The sequence below is a fragment of the Phaenicophaeus curvirostris genome, chromosome 1, assembly GCF_032191515.1.
Source record: "Phaenicophaeus curvirostris isolate KB17595 chromosome 1, BPBGC_Pcur_1.0, whole genome shotgun sequence".
In the NCBI taxonomy this organism is placed as follows: Eukaryota; Metazoa; Chordata; class Aves; order Cuculiformes; family Cuculidae; genus Phaenicophaeus; species Phaenicophaeus curvirostris.
Genome location: NC_091392.1, coordinates 80223638 through 80239924, shown reverse-complemented (window position 1 = coordinate 80239924; position 16287 = coordinate 80223638). Strand labels below are relative to the sequence as shown.

General features: G+C 45.1%; 1 protein-coding gene across 2 annotated transcripts in view; it reads left to right on the top strand.

Moving 5' to 3' along the window:
- BORCS5 (BLOC-1 related complex subunit 5) overlaps positions 1-12861 on the top strand; it is a 111702-nt gene extending 98841 nt beyond the window's left edge. For both annotated transcript variants that reach the window (XM_069865206.1, XM_069865197.1), the window contains one exon: positions 8997-12861. In XM_069865206.1, coding sequence (XP_069721307.1) covers positions 8997-9227 — 231 coding nt within the window. In that variant the 3' untranslated portion in view covers positions 9228-12861. The remainder of the gene's footprint in view (positions 1-8996) is intronic.
- The last annotated feature ends 3426 nt before the right edge of the window (positions 12862-16287 follow it).

Here is a 16287-nt window from a genome sequence, read left to right as displayed (position 1 = left end):
GTGGAAGTATGGTGAAGTTGTCTCGAAGGTGGCTCTTCTGGGAAGTAGGTCCTCACTTTCTCATCATCACTGGGATGTACTTGGCTCATTTCATGACCTGTTTGAACATGAAAGAGCTGATATAAAGCTTAAAAAACTTCTGAAAAATCTTTTTGATTGTCAAAAATCTGTTTGATTGCCAAACACTGTTAAGTTGATATACCTTTGAATTTCCCTGGTGAGAAGCTGTTGATTTGGACACTTCACGTGAGAGCTGTGGTTGTTGGGGAGAGAGCAAAAGCATCACTCAGGCTGTCAGATATCCAGGAATCCATGATTACTGACTGCTGATCTTGTGTCCCTGCACATCTCATGCTTCAGCCTTCTTGCGTATATACAGCCCATCTGCACAGCACATGGGAGGTAGATCTGATGCAGCCAAATGTTGTTGTACTGACTGTGTAAGTGCAGCATGGTGCTTGAACCCGTATTTGTCTGACAAAAGAAGAGGGGGAGTCCTAAATAATGCTTTTACCCCTCCACGAACTGTAGGAAATGGTTAAAACTCAGCTCCTTTGCCTTCTTTGAGAATAGATTTAAGAGCTTTTTCTTCTTAAGTAGTGTTCTCTTCTGGGAAATCTTTCTTCTAGTATGTCTAACCCTGACTAAATGTGGCAAAGATTAGCATCCCCTTTTGAAAAATTTTGAGAGACCTTCTGTAGGACATCTGTAAAAGAAAACCTATAGCAAACAGGTCCAAGTGTGAGGCTGTGAATAATATAATTAGATCAGATGGCTTGCAAACATAATGATGTTGATGATTTAAGATGGCACCTTTTCACTCTGAAATGCAAAATGGTGGTGTTTTCTGAGAAACGTCTCATTAATGATACCTGTCATCTCTCTTCAAATTGAAGCTTCTTCTTGATAGGAAAGCCAACTTAGAAGTAGTCATTCTGACATGTTGAAAATACAGAACTGAAATTTATGATAAAATAAAACCCTAGTGGTATAAAACGTGTGCAGGTGCTGTTGGTCTATAATATTCAGGCTCTGGCTGGATATAGGAATGCTCTGAATGAATAATACAGTAGCAGTGTAAGATCAGGAAATGAGGAAACTGAAGGCTATGTCTTCTAGCAGAATTATTAGGTAGTCTGAAATAAGTTATGCAAGTTATCTTTTAAACAACAGCTCTGTCTGTAACATACAGATTTGTCTTTCTCCAGGATCAGCTAATTAAAGACAGGCTAGAAGTTTCTTATTTGTTTCTGTGAAGTTGTACTCTGCAAAAGAGAGTTTTTGTGAGGACTCTGTGCACAGAGGTTAATTTATCTTATGTATTGTCTGGGTGTTTTTTTGTTATTTATTTTTCCTTAAACTTCTTCATTTAGGAGAGATATGGAAGCATTTCTACTGCTTTGAATGTAACGTAACCTGTTTTTAGTCTTGTTGAATTTTAGAGATGACTTTTTCAGCAGATGTAGATTGTTCTATGAAATTTAGATTGCTCTAAACAATGTTCTTACCTGTTAAAACCAATAAGCTAGAAATTACTATCATCTTTTTTTTATGACAATTTAGAAAACTTACTGATAAAATTGGATACTTCTTCCCCCTCTTCCCCCCTGAATTTTGTTGTGTGTTTAAAAATCTGACACAGCCACAGCAAACACTGAGGTAAGATCTAAGAACACATGCAGTGGGAGAGATGGTGCTTCTCTCTTCGTGGTGGTCCTGCCGCTTCTGTGACTGTCAGGCTGATAGGTCAGTCAAGCAAGCTGATGGCATAGAAGACCAAACAGCTGAAGAAGAGAGCACCTGAGAAGACTAGACTTGTTTTGTTCTCCCCTGCTGACTTAGTTGCAGAGCTGAGCCTGTGATCATGAAGCTAATTTGAAGGAAGAGGGTAGGACTGCTGATTTGCAGCCTGGGGTCACGTTGGATTTTGTGTAATGTCAAACTGTGTCATGAGTTTCGCTTGCTTGTGTTATATTTTATCTGTTTTGGAAGTAAAGGATAATAAGCAGCTGTGGTGTTGAGAGAAGTTTTTAGTAAAGAAAGTCCAGTAGAACAGGACTGTGATATGATGCGTACCCCAAGCTGGATAGCTGACTGTAATTTCTACAGTACCGCATTCCAGATGGCTGCTGGTTGTTGGGCTTTGTTCTCAGTGTTCTCCCACCTCTGTGAAATGGGGCCCCGATTTTTTCAAGTGCTTGGAAGTCTTACTTGTTCCTTAGTGCTGGGTGAGAGGTAGGTATTGTTTTAAATGTAGCTTTAGGACTCTTTTTTTAGCAACAGTTAGTGATAGCAGCCATAACTTAAACTTGGGGGGCTGCCATTTGGCAAAGGGATGCTGAGGGCTTTCAGGCAGGGAAGGCTTAAGTCTGAGCTGAGAGAGGCATGGGCTGTGGAGGTCAGACTGTGAGGTAGCAACAGACATATTCTGTCCAACAACGCAATACGCAAGAAGGTGGAAAAGCTAATTTCAGGTATGAATCTTCTAATGATTTTTAATTCTGAATTCTTCTGTGCAACCCAGGGCCTCCCAAAATGTTTAAATCTTGATGTTAGCAGTACCTCATACTATGAGGTACTATAGATCGAGGGGACCAGGTATGGATTTAGCTGTGGATCCTTTGAAATAAGTAAGGGCCCTAGTATGCCTGTTAACATTACTAAATTAATATTTCTAGAACTAAAACTAATAAATATTACTCAATGTTAGAGCTGATCAAAATGATTTCTTTCGTTCTCTAACTTGATTCTGATCTGTGCAGTGCTTAGACAGAGTAACCCTTGGCAGTTGTTTACAGCCACGACAAATTACAGAGGGAGCAAAAAGAACATTTTGGCATGGGATTAGGTCTTGGATGTGATAAGGAAGACTTAAACTATAATTGTCTACCTGATAGTGGTGTGGAGAAAGGCTACTCTTGAGACCTGTATTCATGACTGATGCTGAAGAGGACGCGTGATCCTTGGCTGGGTGTTTCTGGTTTTCTACCTTGGCAAAGATGCTACCCAGTAAGTTTATCACTTAGCGGTGTGTGGGATAAGTGAAAGAAACAGAGGATGTTCCCCTCATCAGGAAGTCATCACAATCTACTGTGCTAACTTTGCGTGATATTATCAAAGCACGAGAGGAAGAGGGGGAAAAAAAACCCCATTCATTGAACACATTTGTTTTCAAGCAGTACAGAAAGAGGAGCTGTCTTCAGTTTTAAGTGCATTGATTGAGAAGAATTTTCACACCAGCATATCGTGACTAATATTCCATGCAGTCATGTTCCTGCCTGTTGCTTTCTGATGTGGTTTTTGTGCAGCTGCAGGAAGGAGTTCATTTAACCCCAGCCAGGCACCTGACAAGGTGAAGGGAAAGGCTGGTTTGTGCTTGGAGCACTGTTCTAGCAAGTGAACTCTCTGGAATGAGGATTGCACTCAAAATGGTGTGGGTTTTTTTGAGTGGCAGCCATAGGGTATGGGAGCTAGCAGCAAATCATTAGGGCAGAGGGACATGGGACAAATGGATGTCTAGCTGAGCTTTTGGAGACTGTTGCTGAGTGGAGGGGAAGCAAAATGTCTTCTTGCCTTGTTGGCATTTTAAGGAGGGAGTGGAGAAGCTGGGAATAACAGAGCATCCTTTTATGAGATGTATTTGTTTTGTTAGGAATGTCAGCAGCGCCTCTCTAAAAATTTGATTTCAAGCTTAAAGAACTTCTGATTGTGTTTGCATGTTCTGCGAACAGAGAAAATGTGTCTAGCTGTAATTTTCAGTCTCCGTCATTGAACTCAGATGATGTGTTCCTGAGAGCTCAGGAGACTTACATGCCCGTGACAGAGGTGCTATAAACCTATGCCAGGTAAGAAGTAAGGGCACTGGTTTGTTTTCAGTGTGGTCTCTTGAAAAGAGTTGGGCAGTGTCCAGTGCTGACCTCAGTCTTTTTGTGGGCTAAATTAATGTCTTTATTCTGCTTGGCAGTGTGGGCCAAGAAGAATTCTAAAATGAATGCAAGAATTTGTGGTGTGCAAGATGTCTGAAAGACCCCTCAATTGTTTTTGTGTTTCATCAGTGTGGTGTTACAAATGGGCCTGTGTAATGCAGAGGAGACCTTACTGGTTGACTATATGAATGGTGTAGCAGGAGGTGCTGTGCTGGAGCCTTTTTAAGAGGAAGGGTAGTAACCATCTTGCACTGTTGTTGGAAGTAAGTATGAATTTGTTTACGTTCGAGGAAAGAAAAGCCCAGTAGAATGTAATTTCATTTTTAAAATGAGAAGCTGAGGCATAAATTAGTGTCCTGCTGCTGCTGAACCACGGAGGAGTCATGTGCTTTGAAACAGAAACAGATACAAATTCTGAATGTCACTAGCTGCACAAAATAAGTATGTCATGCTATGTCACCTAAAAGAAAAAGTGAAAAAAACTCTTCCATCCTTTTTGACATAGGAAGGGGAAAAATCCTGCCTTCTGCTCTGGGAATGTCTAGCCTCAGGTTAGCTGTTTTAACAGGACAAATTATTTTTTGAAAGAAAGAAAATGTGCATTAGGAACTCTCACCCCTTCACTGAGAATACAACCTTTTTCCTCAAGTCCAGGCTGAGCAGAACATCTTGTTTTGACGAGAATTAGGACTGGAACTTTGTGTCTGAGCTTTGCCCTCTGGTTTTCATAGAATAGTTTGGGTTGGAAGAGACCTTAAAGATCCTCTAGTTCCAACGCCCCTGCCATGGGCAGGGACACCTCTCACTAGGACCAGGCTGCCCAAGGCCCCATCCAACCTGGCCTTGAACACCTTCAGGGATGGGGCAGCCACAGCTTCCCTGGGCAACCTGTGCCAGTGCCTCACCACTCTCATGGTAAAGAACTTCTTCCTTATGTCTAGCCTAAATCTGCCCCTCTCCAGTTTATTTCCATTGCCCCTAGTCCTATCACTTAGAAGCCTTTGTAAATAGTCCCTCCCCAGCTTTCTTGTAGGCCCTCTTCAGGTACTGGAAAGCTTTCTTCCATTGCTTCCTAACAGGCTTCAAGTCCAGTCTTTTGACTCTAAAGTCTTCTGTACCTGTATGTTGGGGGTGATGACAGCTTACTCAGTGGTGATGTTTGGAGGTGATGGTGAAATCTCAGTGGTGATGACAGCACAGCCCCACATCTGGCATGGCTTATGGGTACAGGGTGGTGACCTGCCGATGAGGGAGTTGCCCACAGCCGTGGTGGCCTGGCATTGTAGGAAGCTTGAAGCAAGCAGAGCAGAAACAATGGCTCAAACACTTGCAGATGGTTGTAGGGCAGCAGAAGAGCTGCTGCCTCTGGGGCATCTTGTTGGGCTTTCCAGAGAGCTTCTTAGCCTGGGGTGGGCAAAAAGGCTGAAGTGCAAGTGTTTTTTGGGGGAGATTGTGGCAGGGCTTCATGTATGGGAGGTGGGATTTAATGGAAGCTGCTCAGAAAAGGCAAATTCACTCCTCTGACCCTTGAGGGTGGCTTGAAAAGCATGGACTTGGTTGGCTGTAGGCAAGTGAGCATACTCTTTGCCTAAGCTCCCCACTTCCAGATGTTTTTTATTGCTACTGCATGGAATTAAATAGATGAGAATGAAGCAGATTCTTAAGCGCCTTCCCTCTTCATTGCAAATTCCCAAAGGACAATTTTGGTCTCTGTGGTGGGTAAGTAGGGCTGACCCTCCAAGTCCTACAACTGAAGGCCCTGTCTGAGTGCCAGAGGAATGGGACTGCGTGCCAGGAGAGGTAAAAGCACGAGGTCTGGCACTAGAGGAGCTCACTTGGAGGAGGAGGAGGCAGGAAGGATGTAAATGTGTATTTAGGCCCGCTTGAAGGAAAGCTGCAAAGAGGAATTGGCATTTATATACGGGAGTTAACATGTGGGGTTTTTTTTTAGTGGGTTTTTTTTTGGCTTTTTTTTTTTTTATGCCTAGTTAAAAAGACTGGGTTGAGTCTGAGTGAAAATTGGCCTTTCCTCACAATTACTCAACTTCAGTCCTTGTTGTGTTGCTGGCCGTGCAGCTGCTGTGGCCTCCTGCAGCAGACAAACTTGAACACTAGGTGTAGGGAAACTATAGGAAATGCTCACTTCCACCCTTTCTCTTTTTTGTGAGGCAGGTGTTTTTGGTTGTTTTTTTTTTTTTTTTAATAGCCTTTGTGAATGTGTCCAAAAGTACCAAAAAACCTTGGAAGGCCCCTCTGCATTTCTTCTCTCTTTTGCAGGTCAGCCAAACTCTGTGTTCTCCTCCAGTAAGTGGACATTACTAGTATTTACACAAGGAGCCTGTAAGTCACCAGATGGAATGGCGAGAAATAGGGGTCTTTGGATTTTCTGTTTCAGAGCTTGGTAGACATGAGCTTTGCCTCTTGCACAGCACTATGAGTCTGTGTGGAGAACCTGCCTGTGGAGAAGAACTTCAGCACCAGGGGAGGTTTCTGCCCAGGTACCCACACTGCTCAGTTTAATGAGACGTGCTGGCTCTTGGCAGGTTTCTGACTGGCTATTGCCCCTTGCCACTGTCTCTCATTAGGTAGGATGTTTTTAGGTGCTGGATTGAATTTACTTCCATCCTGTGCAGACCTGGTGGTGGTCTGCTTTTTACACACTCCAATTTACAGAGCTGCTGCCAAGCTACTAAATTATTTAGCTGGAGGTTTAATAGAAACCCCTGTGTAGGCTTAAATTGTTTCCACTCTCTTTGGAGTTTCCTGCTCTGCTGGGTTTTATTTTGTCCCATGCATGAAAGTGTGGAGGGAGGAATTCACAGGAAAGCACAGAGGCAAAGAGGAAGAATTTGGCCTGATAGCATTAGAAAGTACAGACAAAATAAAAGGTTAATTGGTACTGTATCCAGCTCTGATGGAGGTGATGGGGAAGCAAAAATGCTTCCTAACCCCCATGGCATTTCAGCAGAAGCTTGCATGTTTGTTTTCAATGCTGTTTTTAACTTAGGCTTCCCAATAATGTATTTTCATGCCCTACTATTTTTGTCTTAACCCCTTCCTTAGGGCCTGAAGGGGACGTTTGTCAGCAAACATAGCTCCTCTAGTTTTTTCCCCAGTGTCAAATGCTGCTGCCTCCAGCAGGGTGGCATTGCTGGGTTGAGTTGTACTTTTCTCCTTGTTGGGAGGTGTCCCTTCCAGCTTTGCATCATTTCCACCCAATCCTTCCCTTGCTGCAGGCTGTCCTCTACAGCACCACTGTGTACTGGGTCAGGATTACATGTACTGATTAAGTACTATGTAAGTCAGATCTGGTAAACCTGTTTTATAGCACTGGCACTGATAGATTTGTGTTATCCCTGATGATGGGTACTGTCACTGTCCTCCAGCGAATGGGTTAACTTAAAGCTAAAGTGAGAGATGTTGTTTGAATGTCCTCGTAGATCAGGAGTTCTCAGCACTGATTACTGATGGCTGCTTCATTGCGAGTAGTATCCTCTTTCCTCTGGGGATACTTAGATAGTAGAGGTTTGGAAAAATGCTGGTAAGAAGTGCCAGTGGACTAAAAATGGTCAACGTGTTTCTATTCCTGCCCTTTGCTCCACAGCCACTGTGTGCATGTGGCATGTCCCAGGCGAGGAGACTGCTTGCCATGCAGATAGAGCTTGGTTGCAGGATGCGTGCCCACTGCTCAGACAAACCAGTTTGAGGAGCCAGTGGGGTGACTAGAGCTGTCAAGCACAGCTATAGCTGAAGCAACTAAGTGTCAGGTGTGTGCTTGAGGGCTTGGAGCAGATCTGTTACCAAGTTCTCTGAATATATGGTATGTCTTTTAATGTGTAAAACAGCTTAAACTGTCTGACTTGGCTCATGTACGTATACTATATTCCATACATCAACGGAATCTTGCCTGGAGTTTGCAGGTCTGGCTGAAGAGAAGGTTGGGCTGTGAATATGTTATAAAGGCTACCTTCGTCACTCAATGGCAGGAATAGCACTGCAGTTCCTGTCATTGTCATCATGCTCAAGCCACGTTTGGGTACTTACCGTATTTAATTGCATGACTGATTTACTTAATGTCTCTCCTGGGGTCACTCATAACACATTTATTTTTAGAGTTCGGGGAAACTGGGGACACTAGTGATCCATTGTGGTTCTCTCTCAAGGCAGGAGTTTTCCAGATGATGATGGTAATAACAACCATGGCTTAGTCACAGAATAACCTGGATAGGATGTTGAAATTAGCACTGGCAAGGATGGTAGAGCTTAATGCTTGCAAATGAATGATTTCTACTGAAAATATACCACAGGTGTAGGTGCAGACCATGATTTCTGTCACGTTGAATAACTTGGAAGATACGTGTGGTTTATTAGGAAACCCCTGGCAGTGCCTGTTGGCTTTCAACCCTCTAAATAATTTTCTTATCATACAGAATGCTAGAATGGTTTGGGTTGGAAGGAACCTTAGAGATCATGTAGTTCCAATCCCCCTGCGATGAGCAGGGACACCTTCCACTAGATCAGACTGCCCAAGGCCCCATCCAACCTAGCCCTGAACAATTCCAGGGAAGGGGCATCCACAGCTTCCCTGGGCAACCTGTCTCATTGTGAAGAAATTCTTCCTATTTTCTAATCTAAATTTTCCCCCCTCCAATTTAAAACCATTGCCCGTCATCCTGTCACTCCATGCCCTTGTAAAAAGTCCTTTCTCAGCTTTCTTGTAGCCCCTTCAGGTACTGGAGGGCCGCTATAAGAACTCCCTGGAGCCTTCTCTTCTCCAGGCTAAACAATCCCAACTCTCTCAGCCTGTCCTCATAGCAGATGTGCTCCATTCAGGGTTTAGGTGTAGAACTGAGATGTTCATATGTTCTCCCTGGTATGCAGCTATGAATCATCCCATTTCATGACAAACTGGTCACGTACCTACGGGGGAGCTCCTTTATATCTGGCTGGTAGCTCCCGTGGGGGGGCCCAACGTGCTTCTTGGTTGCTTTTAGGAAAGACAGTGTGCCGAAAGTCCTGTGGTAACAGTTGGCCTAATGTGCCTTGCTCTGCTTGTTTATTTTTAAACAGATGGACCTCTCTGTGGAAACTCTTTATAGCTTCATGCAGGAGCGCCAGAAGAAGTATGCCAAGTATGCGGAGCAGATCCAGAAGGTCAATGAGATGTCTGCTATCCTCCGCCGTATACAGATGGGCATCGACCAGACGATCCCGCTGATGGAGCGGCTGAACAGCATGCTGCCGGAGAGCGAGAGGCTGGAGCCCTTCAGCATGAAACCCGACCGGGAGCTAAAGTCTTAGCTGATCCAGCAGGCTCCCCTCCTCCCCTTCCATGCTCCAGCATTCAGCACAGACATGCTTCCAACAGGCAGGACTGGCAGATGTTTGAAGTGGATGGCAGTGCTGCCTGACTCTGTGCCAGGGCATTGGAGGAAGAGCAGCGTCAGCTGCCAGGACTGGACAGCCAGGAATCCAGAGGCTCCCTGGTCCTGTCGTCTGGAGAAGATGATTTACTGTTCTTTCATCTCCCTCCTTTTGCCCTCCTGTCTCTTTTATCACCACCACCGCCTGTGCAGACATTTGTTTCATTGCTGTGTCTAGATTGGGCCTTATGGAGGAAGAGTCTTCTTTCATCTGATTCTTTTTTTTACTAGAAAAATTCAAAGGGATACAGGGTGTGACAAGCCCGCTAACATGGTTTTTGTGCCACTGGAGTTTAGACAATTAGATGGCTGCAGGTATTTCAGAGATCTCCCTGGCCTTAGAAATAGGTGTGTTTTTTAGGTGGAAGTGTGTGAGCCAGGAGCTGGCTTATTAAAATCTGCCTATTATCATAATTAACATGGTTTGCATGGCAGGGTTTTGGCATGTCCTCGTTGAGGCTCCTGTTTTTATAGGCTCACTAATTTATGAGGCTATAAAGGAGTAACTGTACCAGATATGTATGTCTGTTAATGTTAAGCGAGCCTTAGTGTTCATCTCCCTCTTGCTCCGGAAATGTCCCCGTGGTCCAGCTGGTGGTGTTTTGTGTCCCTCACAGTGATTCTGACAGGCACTGGCACCAACCTACTCACTTTGCATCCCACAGTTGGACACGGTGTCTTTTTTTATTTTTATTGGGACACTCCAGTTATCTTGGTGCTGTCTTTTCTACCAGAGGGATGCAGGTGTTTCTTTACCTTCAAGTGTATGGCGTTGGAGGGGAAATGTATGAGAAGTCCTTTGGGTCTTTGTATTGGCTTAGCTGCTGTCGTGCTGAGAGCTCGCCAGAGCACAGTGTTTAATGAATGAAATCCCATGGCGCTTTGGGACTGCAGTTGGCAAACTGCCCCAAAACCAACAGGATGCTTTTTGCCTCTCCCAAGCAGAGATCCCTGCTGGAAGGCAGGCAGCATGTCCATGCCACCCTGGTGCTGGGCTGGCCCGTAGGCAACTGGTTTGCTGCCAAGTCTGCCACTGGTCTGCTGGCTGCAGGCAGTTTGCAGCACCTCCAAACTTTGGTTTCTCCCCATATAAAACAAGGGGATATTTTACATCCTGCTGTAAAAATGTTAATGCATCTAGAAACAGGGTTTAACAGCCTGCATGACCATTGCATAGCAGCTTGTCTGCACCAGGAGGAGTGTGAAGCCGAAGGCAAAGAGTTTGCTGGGTCAGGGGTAAGTTTGTGTGTTACATTAGTCCCGGGATGGTGTGGCCGGTGAGGAGGCTGAAGCACGCCCATGACCCTCAAGGGTGGTTGTATGTCAGGAGCACAATTCCAGTGGTGGGGACAGCCCTCTTTAAAAGAGTCACTGCGACAGCCCATCTTCCAGTACAGCGCAAGCCTAGGTGACTTGCCAAAGGCAACTTGCCTCAATACCTGTTAATACTTAAAAGTACTTAATCAGCAAAGGGTTGTCTTTGAGCATTTGGGAATAAGAGCGCAGTAGGTTTTTGATGGTAGTAATTACTGTGTGGTGGCAGGAACCAACGAGCTGTTTCCTTCTTGTATTCCCAAAGGCCATGTGGCCTGGAGTGAATTTTTGTGATGCAGACTGCAGCCAATTTACATGTGTATCTGAACCACAGTGGTGATTGGGACCCTAGAGCCTGCTTAACACTGTCTGAAAGCAGAGTCCTGTAGAAATCGAACCCTCTGGAATGATGCCCTGGGAGGAGCGATTGACTGCTTGAGAGATGGCAGGGAACTCAGCAAATTTTCTAGTTAAGGCCGCAGAGTAGAGCTGGCTGTCTACTGCTTCCACCCCGGAGTTGTTACATGGTTATATATATGTAGGTGTATACTGTATGTTGCTCAGGATGTAACATCAAGCTTCTATCCTTGCTTGTGCTTCCTGCAGTATTTTACACTTGGTTTGTTAAGAGCTTACACAAGATGTAACAACCCACGGAAAGGAGCTTGTCAAGGCCATGCCCATGAGGGTCCTCATTGTCCATCATGGAATATGTCTTTGCCTCCAGCTATCAGACAGACCAGAATATTCAGCAGCTTTAAATAGCAGCTGCAGGCATTTTTGCCCTCCTTGTCCAGATGATGCTGTCTGGAAGTTTAGAATGTGCAACATTCACCCGTCTGCCAGATGGGATCATGAATGTCCCACACTCTGGCGGGCTGGAAGCCTATACCGGTGGGAAGATCCTGATACTGGATCTGGAGGCAGGGGCTCAGCTGCAGATGCTCTCTCCTGTAAAGCTTCTAAACATTTGGCCTCATGCTATTAAGTGTCAAATCAAAGCATTGCTCCTTGTGGTGCTAATGAGGGCAATCGAATAGTAGTTCTGTCTGAAGGCTGCAGGTACAAGGGCTGCAAATCAGTTCCTTCCTTATTTGCTATAAACCACCTAGACATTGGGCTGATAAGGGGAGAAAATGCTTGTTCCTGTGAACAGTGGCCATGAAGCTTGTGGATATGCTGTTGGGCCTCCCAGGTGGAGATTTCTGAGCAGCAAAGGGTAGATTGTGCAAAATGTAATAGCTTAATAGAAAGAAATCAGAGCCGCAGTGTGAAGGCTTCCAAAACATGCACGTCATTACCTTCTTTCCACAGGTGATGAAGTCTTGTACAGGTACTGTAAGACACCATGCACCCTCTAATTGTTCTCAAATGATGGTTTACAGTTTTATTTAAAACATTGTCACTGGCTTCATTAACTGTAAGTCTTTGGACCTCTCACTGAGGGGAAGACATTTCCTGCCACGCAGTCCTGAGCTGCTGTTTGTTGCTTGGTTGCTCCTTGTTTGCTTTGCTCTGCATGCTGCTTTCAGCTCATCTCAGATGTAGGTGATGCTCAAGGTGAGACTTAAGTTTTATTGCTTTACTCCCTATTCTACTTTTCAGCAGGAGATTTGAGATATGACTGGAATTACCTTTCTGCTTATGAATTTCCTTTTCCAAGTCTGACACTGTTGCAGAAGGCCTCGGGGTATCTCTCATGAATGTACCAGCTGTAACTTTTACAGCAAAGTTAATGCTGTGAACAGAGAATAATCTGGTGCGCTCCACTTGAAAAGAAATATTTCTTCCCTTTTTGCACTCCGAGGTGATGCAAAGCTGGGGTGGAATCTGGAGTGCAAGCTAAGCTACTCGATATGAAATTTCCTGAAAAGCTGCAGAACCAGGCTAGTCTCTGGGGCTGTAGTTCTCTGCTGGTGTGAGTTGCTCTGGTTCTTCCCCTAACTCTGCTGTTGCAAGCCCTGCTTTGTGATATCACTGGTGCTTCTTGCATCTTGCATTGGCTCTGTGTGCTACATGTGCAGAAGAGATTTGCTTTGTTATGTCCGTTGTTTTTGTAATTTAATGCGTTGACAGGGTGCTAAAGTGCCAACCTATTTGCAGGACAAGTGCTGTGAAGATCTGTTGAAGGGGACAGAAAATAAGTTTTGTTTTTTAAAAAATATATGTATTTTAAATTAAATATATTTAATATTTAATGTGTACTTTTCCCTCCTCTGAGCTCTCACGCAGAAAGAGTAGAAATGCACTTTTTCAAAGGCCCATTCATTGCATGGGCCAACTCCTCTCTATCAGCCAGTGGTTTACTGAGGTACCTTCCCTTGTAACTTCCCTCTCATTCCCCAGCTGACAGAGTGTATTTTGGTTACAAGCCTTGTGGCCGAGCACTACTTAGTTTATGGGTGGTAATGCTGTTTATCCTGTCTACAGACTCACTCTGCTTTCAGCTGCCTACATGCTACATGTCCTGCAGCTCCAGCATTAAAACGTTTGGTATTGCTCTTCTCCAGGTGTGGTGTTTCTCAGAGCGCCTCGCTTCTTCTCTCTTTCCAGCGTACCACTTCTTGCTGTAATGTCTATGGACAACACGCACACTTTAGTGAGTGAGGTCGTATCTTAGCTTTACGTATCTTAGCTTTACGTATCTTAGCTTTAGTCAGCTTTAGCTGACTTTGTAGACAGCTGTGGTCAACCCACTTTTGCACCATGGAAGTGGCCGGTTTCAGCTGCCCCGGGGATTGTAAGGAAATGTGTGCCCTGAAATGAGTATAGAAGTTGGGGTTTTTGGATGCTGTCCCGGTTCAGGTTGGCACTTATGTCCAGTTGAGATAAATCATGTATGCAGCAGCGCTTGTGACTCAGCAGCAGTGGATATGAGACCTTAGTCCAGCTGGCTGCCTACCCTTTCTGTGGGGGTAGCCTGTTTGAGGTAAAGACTCAGACACTTAGGTTGACTGCAGCTCATCTGCACAAACCACTCATGGTGTGAGACACTCTTGCCTGTTTTGCAAGGGCAGTTGCACCCTGCGTGCACCCAGGGGCTTTCCTAAGTTCAGTGGGCAGACTAAACAGGAGCAGAGGAGTATTTTTCATTCCCACCCACTATCATCTCCCTGTCTGACAGAGACCGTGTCCTGACAGATGCTTTACATAGTTCTTCGCCACATCACAGAAAGAACTGGAGGTGAGCACCTTTGGGCAGCTTGGCTATCAGGGTGGCCCCTGCTCTGCTGGCTGCTCATCTCCTGATTCTTCACTGAATGGGTCAGTTTGCACTTGTAGCCAAACTTCAGCCTCATTAGAGCTGGTCTGTGATACTTCCCTGGGAGTTGTTGGCTTGCTTTCAGCTGCCACATTTAAGTCTTAACTTCTTCATAACATGATCTCGTGTGGGTCAACTTGATCCTCAGCAAGGTGACACAGACAGGAGACTAGCTCACCCAGTGGTCCCTAAAGCCAAGACAGGTCTGAGATGGTGAGAGGTGTGCTCAGGGCTGTTGATGCAGTACAGAGCTCATCGTCCTAAGCTGTGGGACAGGAGAGGAACATTAAAAGGGCAATTCTTAATGACAGCTGCTGAAAATAACCCTTTTGTCTTTTTAAAAGCTTTGTATATTAACAGACCACCTGGGGAAGCTGTGGAGGTAATCACAGAATCGTAGAATGATTTGGATTGATTACCTAATTCCAATCCCAGCTCCATATCCTTCTTACATTGAGGATTCCAGAACTGGACACAGCACTCCAGATGAGGTCTCACAAGAGAGGAATAGAGGGGCAGAATCACCTCCCTCAACCTGCTGAGGTTCTTTGATTCTTTTGATGCAGCCCAGGATACGGTTGGCCCCAGAAGGGCTGTGAGTGCACATTGCCGGCTCATGTTGAGCTTCTCATCAACCAGCACCCCCAAGTCCTTCTCTGCAGGACAGCTCTCAATCACAGCATCCTGAAATACGATGGCCTCCTGTAAGACCAGAACGTGACCACAGAAGTAAATGGGGGTGGCTGTAGATTTTGTCAGTACCTTGCTGGGGGTGTTACCAGTGTCCTGTGTAGCAGGAATCAAATGAAGCATTTGATTTTGTTCTCTTAATTGTGATGCAGACTGAACCACTGTGAAGCACAGCGATACTGGAGGCTCAATGGAGTGTTACAGGGGCTGTTAATGATCAAGCAAGCAGCCTTCTGTAAGCAGATAGCTAAACTTTGGGTTTTAGAAAAGCAAGGGGCAGCTGCTCTAATCTAACCTGATTTCTCCTTGCTGAGGGAAGCTCAGCTTTGAGAACATCCTGTGATGGAGCAGTTTCCTGCAGTAAACAGGTTATTATAATAAACTTAGAAAAATCAGTGGTTTAGAGGAGCAGAAGTGACCAAACCTGCAGCATATGCTGCTGTCCTGGTAGTGGGAAAGCAAAGCAGTGATGGGCTGTTGCCTACTGCACAGGGCGAGACAAACAGAGAGGGAGACAAACACATGGGGTTGAGGGGTGCAGTGTTGTTTTTAAAGGGATCGGATGCTGCCTCTGATCTATCCCACTTGGGCTTTGTACAGCAGTGGTGCTTGGTGAGGGTCCCTGTAATCAGCAGCTGAAATCCACACCTCAAAGTGAGCAATCCCTTCCAGCAGTTCCCCAGATGTCTGGCTCACAGCATTTTCTGTGCTAAAGCAGCCCCTTCCCAGAGGGCTGAGTCTTGCAGGCTAGAAATAGCTCCCTTTCCTTTATTTATTTATAGTGGCTCTTGTTAATATTCTTGAAGTGCTGAATAGCCGAAGGCTTCGCTTCAGTTTGCCTCAGAGCAAAAATTTGGGCCCAAGAAGTTCTCTCTAGGCATGGTTCAAAGGTAAGGGCCAGTTGCCAGGCTATGCTGATGTATTGTGAACACTGTTCTACATGAATTCCCAACCGCGGTTTTCTGTGCGTGATATAATACAGGTATCACATCAATTCTAGGAGGTCTGAGAGTACTCAAATAAGTGTACTTTTATCTCTGAAACTTAACAAATACAGGCTCGCAAGGTGGTCAGGGAGGGTATGGCTATCGAATTAAAATGTTGAGGTAGGTAAGTCTTGCTAAACCTCACTTATTTCAGATTTAAGAAGGGACATTAACAACCTTACTAGGACTCCCCTGCTGTCCCCAGAGAAGTGCCAGGCCACTGTTCTGGGCTTTTGAAACCACCAGTTCATCACAGAAATCCATGTAAAACTTGGGCTGTGAGTCAAAGCATAATGAGCTGCCCCATTGATGAACACACAGTTTGTAAAAACAGCAGCTCATATAATGACCACACTTCTACTTTCTCTATTAGTCCCACACCCCAACCTGCCCCTCCGGCCCCCTCAAAAGCTGGGCTACCTGGCCTATGCTGGTGGGATATTTGCCCTGTTTTCAGTTCACTTCACTCTAGGAATGTAACTGGGATGGTTAAATCAAGAGTCCAGTGACCTCAGGGGCCCCCTTCCCAGTGATGGCAGTCAATGAAATGGAAATTAATTGTTGCTGACATGCGTGAGACATTTCAGTTGTCTCTTGGGTTTAACTAGAGATGGAGTTAGACTGTTTCTTCATGGAGGCTTCTACTGGCTGGGGCAAGAGCAGAAGGATGGAGGAACAAGAGCAGA